Below are 18,487 nucleotides of genomic sequence, written 5' to 3' on the forward strand. Positions count from 1 at the left end.
TTTTTTTTTTTTTTTAGCATAAAATAGTCCGGTTTCCAATGAGAATTTATTTACCATTAAAACAAAATTGTGTGGCGTGTGAATTACACGCATGTGCACAGTAGCAAAGCAATCAAACAACTAAATATAAAAAGGGGAAAATATAGAGAAACAAAAAAAAAAAAAAAAACACAACTGCTCTTTTCAACCCCTCCCATGTCCATCCTTTCTTTAGTGACAGCAACCTGCACAATGTCCTGTGTGTGAGTGAGGGGTGTCTCCAAACTTTGTTCTTTTGCTTAAAATCTCATAGGTGCAGTCATCGCTGCAGCAACCAGATACACTTGGAGATGTCTCATCTATTTCAAATCTAAAAGGAGAGAAGATGACCAAACACATGAGGCAAAAAGAGGAATTGCAGCGAAGATATGTAAATTAGAGACACTTACTGTAAGGCATCTCTGAAGAACTGGTAAGCACCGTGATTGTGTTTAAACACTGTAAGGACAACTTTCTTCATCTGTGTGCTAGAAATAGTTAAGAAAGGGTTTGAACCTGGATGCAGAACATGGTTGGGATAAAATGACAGCAGCTTTAATAAGTGGCGATTGACATAATATAGAAATAATTTGCAACAGGGCAGAGCATTGAATCAAAAAAAAGAAAATGGAATCCCATGCATCAACGCCAACAACTCTGTGCGGAGGGGTTGTTTTTTAATTTATAAACAGAAAATGACCCTCTTGTTTCTATGAAGTGCGCTGCAAAGATAGCAAATGTGGAGATATTAATTATCCCAAAATTGTCTTTATCTTAAATTTGAGATGCAACCAATGTGTTTTTTTTTTTTTAAACTAAATCTTCCATAAAAGATTTGATCCAACATTGAACCGATCCTAAACCTTGCATATTTAAATTTGATAAAAACACTAATCTGAATTAAAGTTTGGCAAGCTTAAGTTATCCAGTGTTTTAAAGTTATGTGACGTATCAGACTTAATTTGTCAAAAATCCTGCAAAAATGTGATTTAGCAGAATTCCAAACTAAATGTACTCTGTGCATCCCAATGATAAATAAGGAGAAAAACTTTAAAACACTGACACAAGCCAGCTGTGTACTTTTATCCAAATGAAGGCAGCTATACGTGGGTTGTTATTACGGTTTAATTTTGCTTACTAACCTATTTGCCATTAGCTGTAGGATCTGTACCAGGAACTTGCCTACTCCTTTCCTGCGGACACGGGTCTCTAACTGAACTTCATAGCTGGAAAAGAGAAGAAAAAAGGCGAAGTGTTGGCAGCCTTATCATCTGAAACAATAGAATAGTTGGTGGAGCATACCATAATACAATAATAATAATAATAATAAAGAAGATGATGATGATGTTGCTCTCTGCAGGGGTCACCCATGAGATACCCAAGTAGTACGCAAGTAAAGAGATGCAGGGCACTCAAACTATGAAAAATATGTATTTATGTAAAAGCTTGCCTTTACTCATCACCTGTAACAGCGGTTTTTCCAAAATTTCAAAATTACCCTAACGACCATGCCTTGATTTGAATAAGAGACTGGACTATGAATAGGAGAGGCCTGAATAGAAAGATGAGAATTAGCCATTCCATAACATATTAAAAGTTACCTTAAAAAGGTGAACCACCCTTTAAGGCACTTATTTTAATGTGAGTGTAAATTATGTTAAATAAAGTGGTACCCTATAAGAACAACGTAAAGGAATTATTCATCTTTAAATAGATAGTTAATTTTTAATATGCTTTTGTTTCTCTGGATTTTTATGAAAACCAAAAATAAAAACCTTTAAATCAAATCATTATACAACAGCAGTGTCGTTGCTGTTTAATTTCTTATGAATAAATGCCCTGGTCTATTCCAGTAACAGCCAACAGCTTCAGTGGGCTCTCGTGTAGGCTTTAGAAATTTCGTTCACAGCGGAGTATAGTTGCCCTTGGGCAGCTGCCTCAATCCAACCACTCTGTGCCTTTTCAAATTTTTGGGGCAGCCCAAGGGAAGTAAAATACAGTGCAGCAGTATGCACTTCCTGGCTTAAAACAGAAAGGTGCAAGAGTAATGCCGTCCTTTTCATAGTAACTTTTCAATTGGTCTTCATTGTTTTTTTTTACTTCACTTTCTTTGACTCATATCTGTGAAGCTACAATCTCATCACTGACACTTTTTATTACTTCTCTTTCTATTCAGAACCTCTCCAATTCATTGTTCAGTGCCTCATTTAAACTCTGCCAGATTGCTAGGGCAAAGGGGGCCCTAGCAACTAGATAGCTGTTGAAATTCCAAACTAAAAAGCTGCTGAACAAAAAGCAAAATAACACACAAAATAAAAACCAATTGCCAAAGTCTTACAATGAATGTCTACAACATCCTAAAGTTAATCTAAATGCGAACTACCCCTTTAATACCTGTATTTAAGTGCTAACAGCAACAAGTAATGGACTCAAACAGGCAGACGGCACTTCTGGAATAGGTTTATTGGGGTTGCTGCTGTAAAACCTAACACGTTTCGGGAGTAAATCCCTTAATCATAGGTAGCAATTCATTATCAACAGCTGGGTTTTTATACAAAAAGTAACAGTGACCCCTAGAGGACTCTCAATAAAATCACTCCTTTATTTAAATATATATAAAAAAAAAAAACTTTTACTAGTTGAAACTGTTAAAAAGATTAAAAACCAAACAATCTGCAAATATTGATATCTTATTGAGGATGATCCTGATCAATATAATACATTTCTCTTGTTGAGGTCATAAATGTTTTAAGGAAAAGGCAGGGGAGATGAGGAAGGGTATCTATCCTTTTTTCTGAGTAATACATAGCACTTGAACTCTTCTAGATAGGGCCCTCTTTCCTTCTGGGGATCCATATACTCTTGTATCTAGTATAAATAACTTATATCATGTCTATAATTTAGATCGTTAGGGATTCTGGTATCCAATTTAAGGATCCAGAAAGCCTCTCTAAGATTTAATCTGTAAATGACATCCCCTCCTCTACTAGGTACTTTTACTTTTTCAATTACCTTAATTAGATCCTTTATCCCATTTAGTGAGCATATTTTAAAATGTTTACCGACCGGGGTGGTCTCCTCCTTATTGGTTATGCTCCTAATAGGCTCCCTTATTCTTTCTTTCAGCATACGGGATGTGCGACCAACATACTGTTTATTACAGTGATTGCACTCAAGGAGATATACAACGTTTCTGGTATTACAATTGTAAAACCCTATGTTTTTGAAAACCTGTCCTGTTTTATTGGATTTAAAATCAGGACCCATCAGGATAACTTGACACATCTTAAGGTGGCCATACACAGACCGAGTCGGCAGTTTATTGGCCCGTGTATGGGGGCCCCCGACGGGCTTCCCCGATCGAGATCTGGCCGAAAGTCGGCCAGATCTCGATCGGATGGGGTTAAAAATCCCGTCGGATCGCGGCCGCATCTGTTCGTTGATGCGGTCCCGCGATCCGACTGCCCGTTTGCGAACGTGAAGGATCCGATCGTTGGGCCCTAGGGCCCACGATCGGATCAGACCGATATTGCCCACCTCAAGGTGGGCATATCGGAGGGAGATCCGCTCGTTTGGCCATACACGGATAGATCCGCCAAACGAGCGGATCTATCCGTGTATGGCCACCTTTACACGTTTTTGCCCCACAACTATATGTGCCTTTCACTGTTAGCCAATTATCAGCTACATTAGGTGGGACCGATGAAACTTGACTGGGGGCCAGCATTTTTCCTAAAGTGGGGGGCCTTTCTTGGGACACATTTAATATCGGTTTGAGCCAAAATTTCTGACATTTTAAATGTCTCCTTCTAGAATCGGTAAATATTTTTTAACAATCTTACAGATTTGCCCATACTCCTCACTACAATCAGTGACAAAAAACATCTTTTGTTGTTGGTTGCCCATCTCCATGCCGTCTGTTTCTGTCTGGGTAACCCTTCATTTTTCTCTTCCCAATGCAGGTGCTGTTTTCGCTTTCTCATATGCGGTTCTGATAAGTTGATTAGGGTATCCTCTGTCTTTCAATCTATCCCCCAACTGTTTCGATTGAAGATCAAATGTAGCATCCTGACTACAATTTCTGCGGAACCTGACAAACTGACTATAAGGGATGCTATTTAGGGTGTGTTTCGGGTGATAGCTATTATATTTTAAAATAGTGTTGCCTGCCGTCGGTTTCCTGAAAATTTCCGTATCAATCATTTTAGTACATGGATTCCCTTTTAAAGTGAGATCCAAAAAGCAAATTTTCTCATTGTGATATTCAAGTGATAATTGAAGGTTGTAGTGGTTAGTGTTAAGGTATTGATGAAATTCATCAATTGAACCCAAAGGGCCGTTCCATATGAACAGCAGGTCATCGATATACCTTTCGTACCACACTATGTGATGCCGAAAGGGGTTAGCACATCCATAGACATGGCACTGCTCCCATCGACCCATGTAGAGGTTGGCATACGAGGGGGCAAATGACGCCCCCATGGCAGTGCCACGTCTCTGGAGGTAGTAACCCCCTTCGAAGTGAAAAAACAGCAACAAGCACCCCTTACCAGTAAAGAACTTCATCTCCACATTCCACATCGAATCTAAAATGCACAAATGCAACTAGAGCAGCAAGCTCATCTCTGGCAATGAGATACCAGGCACGCTCATCTGTCAGTTCTTCTCTCTTCTCCCTTTCTTTCCATCCCCACTCACTCTGCTCATACCTATAGAACAAAATCATGGTGTCAGTGCTTCATGAACCCTCAGTACTGCCCCATAAGGAGAGTACATTGCAAACATGTTACATTCACTGCATATTAGAGTCAAACTTACAAAAGCTGCATGTTTGTCTTGGTGAGTTCAAAAGCCCAGTCTATAGTCTTCTGATCCAAATCAGACACTTTGCAACACTCTATTGAAAGATTTAACCTGGGGGATTGGAGAGAAACAAACTATCTGAATTACAGACACTAAACTATACTTATATACTATTCTCCTATACAGCAAACATTCACTCACCCATTCCTGTCAAATTTCTTGAAAACAGGAAAAGCACCAAGAGGGTCTCCTAACTAAAGAGAGAAATGATAGAATTAAACAGGAAGTAGAATAATGCTCAATACAGTATATGTAGAAGAATTTGTTTTAAAACAAGAAACACAATGTGGAAACAATAAAGGAAATGGGGTGACCCTGGTTAGCATTGCTGGCTTGGTCAGTTCAAATCTCTTTGACCCTCCGTTTTCATGGCTGTAATTGGGAAATAAAGCCGCTAGTTGGTAGGGAGCCGGATATGAGTTCACGAAAATAGTACTCATTCTTCCTCTGTCATATTATTCTCCCAAATATGTTTTAATAGGCAGTGCTTCTTAAAGGGATACTGTCATGGGAAAACATGTTTTTTTTCAAAACACATCAGTTAATAGTGCTGCTCAAGCAGAATTCTGCACTGAAATCCATTTTTCAAAAGAGCAAACAGATTTTTTTTATATTTAATTTTGAAATCTGACATGGGGCTAGACATATTGTCAGTTTCCCAGCTGCCCCAGTCATGTGACTTGTGCCAGCACTTTGGGATGGAACTACTTTCTGGCTGGCTGTTATTTCTCCTACTTAATGTAACTGAATCAGTCTCAGTGGGACTTGGCTTTTACTATTCAGTGCTGTTCTAAGATCTACCAGGCAGTCGCTATCTTGTGTCAAGGAGCTGCTATCTAGTTACCTTCCCATTGTTCTTTTGTTAGGCTGCTGGGAGGGGGGGGTGATATCACTCCAACTTGCCATACAGCAGTAAAGAGTAACTGAAGTTTATCAGAGCACAAGTCACATGACTGGGAAACGGACAATATGTCTAGCCCCATGTCAGATTTCAAAATTTAATATAAAAAAAAAAACTGTTTGCTCTTTTGAAAAATGGATTTCAGTTCAGAATTCTGCTGGTGCAGCACTATTAACTGATGTGTTTTGAAGAAAAAAAAACATGTTTTCCTTTGACAGTATCCCTTTTAAGTCTAAAGACATTAATTGTGACAAAAAGCTACATTGGAGCAAAGGAGTAGCTCAGAAGGATATATTAAGTAGGTGTGTCAATGACAAGTCAAAAGTGGAGTATTGCTGGCTTGGTCAGTTAACTCCTTGACCCCTATGGTTTGCATGGCTGTAATTGGGAAATAAAAGGGATGGTTGGAAGGAAGCCTGATGTGAGTGAACGAAAACACGCTATATTCCTCTGTCATATTATTCTTCCAAATAGGTTTTAATGGGCATTGCTCTCAAGTCTAAACACTTTTATTGTGACAAAAAGCTACATATAAGCAAGGAGCAGCTCATTAAGTAGGACAAAACAAGGATTTTTCTCCTGTATGGTATTTCTAGGTAATCTATAAGTTTTCTACACACACACCCTTTTTTCCTGTACAGTGATGGGGAAGTGTTGGCTCTAAAATGTGTCAATAACAGTAAAAAGTGCAGCATTGCTGGCTTGGTCAGTTGAAAGCTCCTTGACCCTCCTGTTTGCTTGGCTGTAATAGGGAAATAAAACTGCTAGTTGGAGGGGAGCCCAATGCACGTGTGCGGTTAATACATTCATCAATATCAGTCAAAAGTGGCAGACATATTGTAGTCCGAGTTAAAACTAGTGGTTGATAGTTCACCTTAGGTAAGTTAAGTGAATGCTTGTTGGAGAAGGATGGCTTTTCAGAAAAACATAGCTGTTGCATGTAGGTACTGGGTGGCTAATGTAAGGAAATGATTCTATTAGTACACTAATGCAATTCAGAGAATTTTGCTGCTGGCCTGATCCAGTCAGCAAGAGGAAGAAAACACACCTCCTCTCACTTTAAAGATAATCTTCTGGACCTGCACTGTCAGTGTATAAACACTGTTATGAGCTGGAAATCATGCATTGAACAAAACATTCAGAAGCCCCAGGCCCAGACTGGAAATCTGTGGGTTCTGGCAAATGCCAAAGGGGCTGCTATAAGGTCCCATAGAAAGTCAGTATTTAGTGGGCTGGTCGGGGCTGTTTGGGCCTCTATATGAACTATAGTAGTGTTTCTGAAGCAAACACATCAGTTTTACCAGTGCAGGGCAACACTATATGATATTTTCATTACTTTAAAATATTTTCATTTTTTGGTGTTACTGTTCTTTTAAGGGCAGACACAAGTTCAGATTTGGGGAGATTAGTCGGCCAGCGACAAATCTCTTCTTCTTCGGAGCGACTAATCTCCACGAACTGCCTTCCCGCCGACTAGAATGTAAATCACCGGCGGAATGGCACTCGGCGCAATATGTTTTCCTCATAAGGAAACTTCGGTCGACTTCGGAAAACGAAGTGCTCAGAGTGCCATCCCGCTGTCGATTTACATTCTAGCCGGCGGGAATGCCGTTCTGGGAGATTCGTCGCCCGAAGAAGAGGCAATTAATCATCAGGCGACTAAGTCTCCCCGTATCGGAATGTGTGCCTCTGCACTAACTGGAAATGAGCTCTGCATAAACAAACTCCTCTACCCTTTGTTGCAGCTGTTTTTTATTTATACATCTGGCCCAGAGAATATCACTTACCTGATTGGCTGCCTGGACTTTGGCACAGACTGCTGCCATAGCAGCCCGTTCCTCAAGACGCTTTTGTTTCTTCTCCTTTGCTCGAACTGACTTCCTCTAGAAAAATATTATTAAAAAAAAATGTGTTGGTCAGAGTTTAATTAGTAACTGTATTTAAACGCTTTCAACCCCTTCGGGTCACGCAATCAGGATAGCAGAGGGCTTGATGCTAGAGGCCCACACACAATGACAGTGATGATGAAGGAATACATGAAACTGGAGATGTAGATAATGGAGCCAGTTGTGTATGAAGTCTAAAGTAAGACTACTGCCAGTCTTCCCACTGCTGCACAGGAGCAGCTCCCAATGTTCCCTGACAGAATCAGTTGCCATTGGATCCTGGGGGATGTTAAGTGAAATGCTGGAGGCTGCAGCAGGTTGCACCATCCCATGGATAAAACCAGTCAGCTTCTATTACATTATACTGCATTAATATATAGAGTTTCCATTTCCCTCCCAAAGCAAACATTAGAATTCCTTAGTGGTCCCTGCATTTGCACCCCAAGACGTCCTTCATTTACACCCCTCAATCTCAGACTCAAACTGCATCCAGCTTCTGCTCCCGCAGCACAATAGCATCCACACAACCCTCTGCCACACAAACTACATTCCTATAAATGGAGTCCCATTTGACTTTCAGCGATACCCCACTAGCGCCCTGTTGCCCCATTCTCCTCCCTCCTCACCCCCATGACGTAGCCAATGACGTAAAACTATCAGTCCCGGTCCGGTTCGGTGCTAGAGGAGGGAGAAGCGAAGAACAACGGGGTGGAGCGCGGGCAATTGATATCATCACGCATGTTACGTTCCACGCCCCCTCAGCGAATTTCCTGTGTAAAAGCCAAGAAAATGAAGTCTACGCTTGGGATACGTTTGCGTTACACGCCTCGTTTTAACATTGGCGGGGAAAGGTACCGGGTTGCCTCCACCCCCTTCTCCTTGTTCCTTTGTCTGGAGCAAGAAAGCGCGGCCAGCTTGACGTAATACATGGGGCGTGGTCTAGATGAAGCATGGGGCTGAATGTTTCCATGCTGATAGCTTTAGTCTTTATTTTTTTTTTATCTACTTTTGCAACATTATGCTTGAATAACATGTAATAGTTAAAAACGACTGCAAGATTTTGAAACACAAAAGCAGACATGTTGTCAGCTGACCCCCCATGTTTTGATTGATGATAATGATCCAGTCTTTATTCCTTTTCACACTAGATGGTATGATGAAATAAATAAGATCACAAAAATGCATCACTATCACCCTAATGATAAGGGCCTGGTTGACATCTCTGTAAAAAGGAGGACACGAGGATTTTTCAAATATATTTCATATATTTTTATCTTAATTCCCAGTAATTAATGTTATCAAGCTTACTTTATTGGCCAGGCCTGTTAAATCCTGACCAGGTGACAACCCTAGAGCACATGGGTTCTTTGTTGAAGGTCGCCTTAACGCCATCAAGACAAAAAAAAAACTACAAATAAGGCTTCAATATTAAGATAAATATCTGAAATGAACCCTATGTTGGTATTGTTACATTTTTGATTGAAAAAATCAGTCTTAGATCAAAGGATTTCACGTATTAAAACCAAAGTATAGACTCACTGACCCATGCTACAAGTTTAGACTCACTGAAACTACAATTTAAAGGCTTTTGTTACTTTTTTTTATTGCTGTATTTTAGAGGCAGGTCACCATTGCCTGGTTGCTATGGTAAATTGGACCCTAGCAACTAGGGATACACAGAATCCACTATTTTGGCCCCCCCAAATCCTTCGCGAAAGATTTGCATATGCAAATTATGGGTGGGAAGGGGAAAAATTTTTTACTTCCTTGTTTTGTGACAGAAAGTCACGCAATTTCCCTCCCTGCCCCTTATTTGCATATGCAAATTCGGATTTGGTTCGTTCTGGCAGAAGGATTCGGCTGAATCCAAATCCTGCTGAAAAAGGCCTAATCCTGGCCGAATCCCAAACCGAATCCTGGATTCGGTGCATCCCTACTAGCAACCAGGTAGCTGCTGAGATTCGAAACTAAAGAGCTACTGATCAAAAACCCAAATAAATAAAAAAAAAAACACAAAAATAGATCGATTGCAGATTATCTCACAATGTCACAATCTACATCATGCTAAAAATTAAAGGTAAATTCCCCTTAACAAACAATGGAGTCCATGGGAGACGGCCTTTCCCTATCTTCTGGATGACGGGTTTCTGGATTACAAATCCCATTCCTGTATCTTCTTAAAATATCATTGATATAAGGTTACATTTTTGCATTATGGGCCAGTAAAATGCTGGCATGTCTCACTGAAAAGTGTGTACCAAAATAAATAAAGTACTTTTACCGACTAGGAAACTTAACCTTAAGGGGCAGATTTATCAAAATATGAGTTTAGAGCTTAATAAATAAAAAGTCATCCACATTTTATTCATTCTAGTGATGTATGGGTTGGGTTTTCCTGTATTTATCAATAGGTTAAAGTTAGAACTTACCTTTTGATAAATACGGTTTTAAAATCCCATAGGAATGAATAGAACGTAGGGAATCTTTTTTTAATTAAACTCAAAACTATCATTTTGATAGATCTGCCCCCAAATGTATGTATAACGAAAGTTAATGTAATTTAGAATTTTCTAGTATACATTAATAAAAGATAAAATAAAAGGTTTTTGGTATTTGTAATTTATTTATAATTAAAATGTTTTTTGTCTCTCTCTCTCTCATTCAGCCAAGACTTTAATTCACACAATGCCTTGCATGCTTTTTCACAGGTCTGTTAATCTCTTTATTGCTGCTACAGTGCAGAGAACAGTATGTGATAAGCAAATACTGCTTTCAAAAACACATTACAGACAACTTTAAGGGGTTCATTTATTAACAATCAGATTTGGAATTTCTCCACAAATCTCAAAAAATATGTGGTTTTCTCATTATTTTAAAAAATTCTTGATTTAAACCACAAAAACCACAAGACAAAACTTTGCCAGGTAAAAGTCACAAAGGTCCTGTGGAATTCAATGGTGACTTTAAAGTATAACAATTTAACTCTAAAATGTACAAAATCACCAAATTCATGAAATGGACGAAGGCTTTATCTGAATCTGACATTCTTTTAAATTAAATTTAACTCAAATAAAGATTTCTAGCTCCAATATCAATTTACTCCACGTTTGTGTATTCTTCCCATAGCAAATTCATTTCACATTAAACTGCATTTTTATTAAAACCTATCATTATCCCTTTCAAAGGGCATAGTTAACTTTTAAGTGAATTTTTATGTATGTTATTGAATGGCCAGTTCTCAACAACTTAAACATTTTTGTATAGTTTTTTTAATTATTTACATTCCTTTTGTGACATTTCTAGATTTCAAATGGGGGTCATTGATCCTGGCAGCCAAAAAACGATTGTTCGGTGAGCCTGCACTTTTATTATTACCTTTTATTACTTATCTTTCTATACAGATCCTTGTTTATTCATATTCCAGTTTCTTATTCATATCACTTCCTGTTGATAGGATAATTTGGACCCTAGCAACCAGATAGGTGCTGACATTTCAAACTAGAGAGCTGCTGAGCAAAAAGCTAAATAATTCAACAACCAAAACTAAAAAATAAAGACCAAATGCAAATTGTCTCAGCATATCACTTTGCATGTATGTGACGTAAAAAGTGATATTCTGATACAATTTACATTTGGTTTTCATTTTTTATATTTTATGTTTTTTGAGTTATTTAGCTTTTTGTTCAGCAGCTCTCCAGTTTGCAGTTTCATCAATCTGGTTGCTTGGGTCCAAATTACCCTAGCAACCATGCACTGATTTGAATAAGATAATGAAATATGAATAGGAGACAACAATACATTTGTAGCTTTACAGAACATTTGTTTTTTAGATGGGGTCAGTGACCCCATTTGAAAGTTGGGAGAAAGTGAGAAGAAGAAGGATAATAATTTAAAAACTGTAAAATATAAATAATGAAGACCTATTTAAAAGCTGCTTAGAATTTGCCATTTTGTTGTATTTACACACCTTACTGGGAAATGGAGACATATATTTTAGATTCTAAAGGAGGAGCACCCGCCTTATTCTAAGGTGGAGCTCACTCTAACTGTTTACCACAATATTGATTATAATCCCAGCATTTAATGTAATACTTCTGTGGCACGCAAAACAGGCAACACCCTTGACATCTTTTTTTTGCTCAGCAGTGCTCCAGTTTGACATTTCAAGAGCTATCTGGTTGCTAGAGTCAAATTTCTTCAGTAACCATGCAATAGAACAGTACAGTAAATGTGCTCAATATTTTGTCACTGTAAGACTTGGAAAGCTGTGCTTGACTGAGGAAAGTTGCCTTATAGTAAATCAATTATGAGTAAGTTCAAAATAATTCTTTCAAAATATAATGGCACAATTGTGTATCGGGTAGGGGGGGCTTTATTATCTGAAGCAACTATGTTTTTCAAGTCCTGGAAAACTGATATACAGCAGCTTTTCAGAAGCAGTTTATTGGAACGTGGCATCATTGTGTTGCCAGAAGGGGGCAGCAAAACACAAACCATGGGGTTACAGTGAATCCTAAAATACATTCCACTGATTGAGGCATTTAATTATTATACTAGATTAGAATTTTTTGACACCTCTAGCTGCTATCTAGCCATTTCTAGCATTCCTCCTTATGGAAATCTATCTATCTATCTATCTATCTATCTATCTATCTATCTATCCAGTGGTCACCCCTCCCCTCTTTCTAAGGTCCCTAAAAGCAATACTTAATGTAATTAAGTAGGTCACAGATGCCAAAGATATCCTTTTGTAGCATGATGGAATGCATACATATACATTTATTCCTTCACAAGCCGTATCCATGCAACTTATTTGCATGTTCCATACATTTTTTCCTGTAACTGGGGACAGACTGTTGTGTCGGTATTACAGGTATGTACTATACTGTAGGTATTACCTGTTATCCAGAATGCTCGGGACCTGGGGTTTTCCGGATATGGGATCTTTCCGTAATTTGGATCTTCATTCCTTAAGTCTAGTAGAAACTCATGTAAAATTAAATAAACCCAATAGGCTGGTTTTGATTCCAATAAGGATTGATTATATCTTAGTTTGGATCAAGCACAAGGTACTGTTTTATTATTACAGAGAAAGGGGAAATTATTTTTAAATATTTGGATTATTTGGATAAAAGGGGAGACAGCTTTTCCATAAATTCGGAGCTTCCTGGATAACGGGTTTTTGGATAACGGGTCTCATCAGAATCCAACTGGGCAGGCTCAGACCTGATCCCCACCTGCAGGTGCTGCCTCCCCCCCCCCCTCCAGCTGCCTTCCCTCCCCTGATTGGTGAAGTCTAGGTGCATGCGGATGGGAGCGAGTGGTAAGGGGCTGGTGGGGGGGGGGCGTGCAGGCAGCGGGAGCCCCTGAAGGGGTGTGGGGGGCCCTTGGGCCAGGCTCGGACTGGCAATTTGTGGGTTCATGACATTTTGAATCCCAGTCCAGTCCTGCCTTGGGCCTCTGGGGCACTGGATCCCATACCTGTACCTTGTAGTGGGTTGACAAAGGATTTAGACCATTAGCTTCTCCTGTAAAGTGGGGGGCAGTAAAATTCCATGTGACACTGTGAGGAGTGAGACAGGTTAATACTTTCCTCCATGAGGTGTTTGAGTTTGATATTTTAGACCCTGTGCAAAAGGGGGTGATCTGTCTTTCTCTAATCCAGTCTATTCTTAATACCGCAACAAGATTTATGTATTCATCTGACTCCTCAGCTGCTACCCTTGCACTGGTATTCATTTACAAAACTCTCAACAGTCTGGCGCCTCCATACATCACCTCTCTGATCTCCTACTACTCCCTGAGACTTAATCTTCTATGCATGAATTAAGTCTCTCCTCTTCCTTCATCACTTTTTTTTCCAATCACAATCACAAGTATTTCTCCCTTTCTGCACACGAAAGGCATTTATGATGTCCCAGTAACTTCAAATAAGAATAAATAAAAAAAATTGAATAAAAGATTCTGTCCCTCCCAACATGTGGCAAAATTATAACTATAATAAGACTTTCCTTTCTGTACTACCCTGCATTGAGAAGAGTAACAATATATCACTCTGCTTGTATCACAATTTTACGGAAGGCGAAAGCTCATGACTATGTCGGCGAACATTCCCAGAGACACTTATGAATAATACAGAGATGTGCAGATATCTATAAAGGGACATGTCTGTTTATTCTGTCTGCTACTACCAGGTGACTAAAACAATGCATCTGGTGTAGGGGTCAACAGACTTCTTCAAACTGCTCATTTTATTTGTGTACTGACTTTTTTTAAAGAGGAAAATACATACCTCCCAACATTTTGGAAATAAAAAGAGGGACAAAAAAAGTTGCCGCGCGTAGTGTGGTAAAAATGTCTGACCACGCCTGTTTTTGTGGCCACACCCCCTAATTACCGTGTTCATTTTACAAAATTTGGCAGGTTATGAAAGTTTGAACATATTTCTGTGTTTTTTTCAGTTATTACAGTTTTGCTAATGAAGGTGAATTGCCCTTTAAGCTGTGTGTCCAACTCCCAAGGAACCTGTTATCTTATATTGTTACAATTACTTATTTGCTTATCTAGAAATTGTTACAAAAGTATCTTATAAGCAGCTGTGGCTGTTCTGGGCTCTCTGCCTAAAGCCAATTAAGTTAGAAACTTTATGTATTTTTCTGGCTGTTCAGTGCAGTGAAAAACGGGACTTTCCACTACAAATGAGGGACTGCAGGTTAAGCTGTCAAAAGAGGGACTGTCCCTCTAAAAACGGGACAGGTGGGAGGTATGAAAATACGTTTGTAAATAGGGGTGTTACTCTAGCATTCTCCTGCATTGTGTAACATTTTGACTCTTTCACAGTGGTGTTTACCTGCTGTCTCTCCACATGGTACAATCCTGGAGTGTATGTATATATATATATATATATATATATATATATATATATATATATATATATCCAGAAAGCTCCAAATTACGGAATGGCTTTCTCCCATAGACTCCATTTTATCCAAATAATCCAAGTTTTTAAAAATGATTTCCTTTTTCTTTGTAATAATAAAACAGTAGCTTGTACTTGATCCCAACTAAAATATAAATAATCCTTATTGTAAGGAAAACCAGCCTATTTGGGTTTATTTCATGTTTAAATTAATTTCTAGTAGATTTAAGGCATGAAGACCCAAATTACGGAAAGATCAGTTATCCGGAAAACCCCAGGTCCCGAGCATTCTGGCTAACAGGTCCTATACCTGTATAACTCTTTCAAAGCAGGTCAGATGTAACCAAAATAACTTTATATTAGACCTTGAAACAGGTCTGGACTGGGATTCAAAATCCTAATCTGGCATTTCAAGTACATATAGACATAAACAGCCTTCCACAGGCCCACTATATAATGACTGTCTATGGCATCTTACAGCAGCCCCTCTGGCATTTGCCAGAACCCACAGATTGCCAACCCAGGCCTGCCCTGAAACCTGAAATGGACTAGCAAAACATGCTTCTTGTTTGCTCTGTTATGCTACCTGTTTTCTACATTTATGAAGAAACAGCTTGCCATGATATTTCATGTATGACCCAGGTCATTTTAAGAAAAAGACGCTTTACATGTTTAAAAAAAAAGGGCCCCTGTAGGGCTGGTGACAAAAGATTTAATGTAGAAGAATTCTCATGCCAGATATGTACCTGCAGAGGGTGCTCTTTCCCCTGTTCTCTCTCTGTGCTGGTTTAACCCCTTGGGCGTCACTCTTTGTGTCTCAAAATGAGTCAAAAAGAGAGACCTTTTTGTGCATACTTAATTTGTTGGGAGATTTGCACCTTCTAATTTTCGAATATCACTAGATGTAAACATTCTGTGAAAAATATGGAAAGCTTTAAGTCTCCTTCATCATCTGGGGTCATGTTTATAACTTGACAAAAAAAAGCATAATGGTGGTGGAGATAGCCCCTCGTTTGTGAGCAAAGCAGGAGGAATTCTGGGAAGGACACCCAGCATCATTCCTAAAATATCCATTGACATGGAATGCCCTGGAGCATATCTGGACTGAGAATCAAAATAGGTCCTGGCATTTCAAGTCTAAAGCAGCATACAAGAGCCCCTCTGGCATTAGCCAGAATTTTAAAATTCCTAGTCTGTTCCTGCCCTAGAGGCTGAAGCTCACCCACTGGGTTTTAAACACAGCCAGGGCAGTATGCTGATCAGATTCCGAATTGCAGACCGCCAATGCCAGGCTTCTTTCCCAGAATTCCTTCTGCATAGCTCAGTAATTAGTCCGATGCCCTGCTGGAGAGGGTGTGACTCATGGCTTCTAACAACACCATCTTATGTAATAAGGGACAAATTGATGCCCCTGAGTCTATGTTAAAGGGATACTGTCATGGGAAAACATGTTTTTTTTCAAAATGCATCAGTTAATAGTACTGCTGCAGCAGAATTCTACACCGGAATCCACTTCTAAAAAGAGCAAACAGATTTTTTTTAATTTGATTTTGAAATCTGACATGGGGCTAGTCATATTGTCAGTTTCCCAGCTGCCCCCAGTCAGGTGACTTGTGCTCTGATAAACTTTAGTCACTCTTTACTGCTGTACTGCAAGTTGGAGTGATATCACCCCCCCCCCAGCAGCCTAACAACAGAATAATGGGAAGGTAACCAGATAGCAGCTCCCTAACACAAGATAACAGCTGCTTGGTAGATATAAGAACATTGCTCAATAATAAAATCCAGGTCCCACTGCGCCACATTCAGTTACATTGAGTAGGAGAAACAACAGCCTGCCAGAAAGCAGTTCCATCCTAAAGTGCTGGCTCTTTCTGAAAGCACATGACCAGGCAAAATTACATGAGATGGCTGCCTACACACCAATATTATAAATAAAATACACTTGCTAGTTCATCAATGAAACTTTATATTGTAGAGTGAATTATTTGCAGTGTAAACAATGTAATTCAGAGATAAAAACTAAATCATAAAAATCATGGCGGAATCCCTTTAATTTAGGAGAGACAGGCTGAAAATGTCCTTGTGATTTGCTTTATCTCATTGTCAAAAGGGACATTTACTCAAGCATAACAGGGACAGGTGGGACCCCATCAGACTTGCAACCTCAGGGAGAAGGCGCAATATACTCCCTTGTTTAACATGAATTCTATGAATAGGGCTTGTGCTGATCGTGCTTTTTGTCTATTGAGTTAAATCACACACACAAAAAATCTATGGCTTTTGTTATTTCCTGAGCTAAATAGGGCAAAAAACAAGGGAACTGGAGCTAATGTGTACCTGAGGAAGGGAGTTGTTTCCCCAGAAATGTTGTACAGAAGCCTCCAAGCAAATGTTGCTATGTTGTTAATTCAGTGAGTGTATATACACTGAAGCTACTCTGTGTTTGGTCCATGCAAGGTACATTGTAGATAAATGTACGATCAATGCACAGATAAGTAAAAGTCCATTGTGCAGGGGGTTAACTGGTAATCTGGGTAGCTTCAGTTTCTCTATTTGCTCAAGCAATAACAAAAATCATAGATTTTATGGTTAAAACATGTCCAGCACAAGCCCTTTTCAATGCAGTCATGTAGAACAAGCAGGTGTACTTCTCCTTTAATCGTGTAATGCAGTAATCCTCAACCAGTGGCTCGTGAGCAACATGTTGCTTTCAATGGTCTCAAAGCAGGTGCTCAATTTTGAATTTCTGACTTGGAGGCATAAAGGCAGCATCAGATTGGGACACTGGGGGCTCACTGGGGCAACGACACAAGGGCCCTCCTCATAGATACCAGGGCCCATCTTCCTGACGTCCAAACTCCCTGCCTGCACGCTCATGACATGTCACATTGTGTGTGCAGTGGACATTTGGGCAACATGCTGCCCCTAAAATTTGCTGCCCTAGGCCCGGGTCTTTTTGGCCTTCTCACAAATCTGGGCTTGCATGTGTGTCACTAAGAGTGGCTGCCTGCACCAGGAGCTCCCATCTTTTAGACCACACGCCTTGGGGTGGGTGAAACAAATTTTCATATGATAGGTGCCCTTTAAAATGTACTTGTTTGTCACTGTATAGAAAGAGGGACATACCTACATTCCACAATTCTTTTTTTTTTAATTCCCTATGAAAGGAGGAAAAACCTCTACTGTGTGCTTATGGAAGAAGCCAAAGCAACTCCCAAATCCTTGGGTCACATGACAGATGGGTGACAGATTTATAATGCCCATCTGCCTGCGTGTAACAAAAGAGAATTACATCAAATTTGGTTCACTGAGGGGAGAAAAGGTCAAAAATGTAGGGCCATTAAGTGACAGACAGCAAATGTACGAAAGTTATGTCTGACAAATAGTAGTGACAGTTTCCCATTGACATCATCAGATAGGCAATACATGCAGAGATATTATCGTTAGCCTATATAAATAATTTAACATGTCTGATTTGCCCAGTATTGATAAATGACCCCTATTGTCTGAAAATCGTAAGAACCTTTTTTTCGTACAATGGTATCTTTGCGTCTATGGCCAGCTTTACATCTCTTAATAAATAGGCATTACAGGCATATGCCATTGGCATATGCTTATACCTTCTGCACATTGTGTCTTGCAATTTTTGCACATTGATAGACACAACAAGATTATTGAACTAAGCATTAGAAAACTTCAGGGCTTTGTGTGTGGCATTTTAGCAGGTGCAAACTGAATAGTAATTGAGGCCCATTCAAACTTCACTGAACTAAAATCAGACTCATGTATATGGTAACATATATAATGTGTTGTATCAGTTATTGTTAGGGTTGCCACCTGGCCGGTATTTTACTGGCTGGCAAAAATGATGGCTGATCCCAATGTTATTAATAGGGA

General features: G+C 39.3%; 1 protein-coding gene across 1 annotated transcript; it reads right to left on the reverse strand.

Annotated features, from left to right (window-relative positions):
- naa40.L (N(alpha)-acetyltransferase 40, NatD catalytic subunit L homeolog) lies at positions 1-8,441 on the reverse strand. Its single transcript, NM_001093791.1, is given in 8 exon segments — positions 1-349; positions 429-506; positions 1,161-1,244; positions 4,569-4,727; positions 4,837-4,932; positions 5,023-5,075; positions 7,570-7,665; positions 8,295-8,441. Coding segments are annotated over 8 exon segments (711 nt in total). The 5' UTR covers positions 8,301-8,441; the 3' UTR covers positions 1-210.
- Between the last annotated feature and the right edge of the window lie 10,046 nt (positions 8,442-18,487).

The sequence above is a fragment of the Xenopus laevis genome, chromosome 4L (genome assembly GCF_017654675.1).
Source record: "Xenopus laevis strain J_2021 chromosome 4L, Xenopus_laevis_v10.1, whole genome shotgun sequence".
NCBI classification, from domain to species: Eukaryota; Metazoa; Chordata; class Amphibia; order Anura; family Pipidae; genus Xenopus; species Xenopus laevis.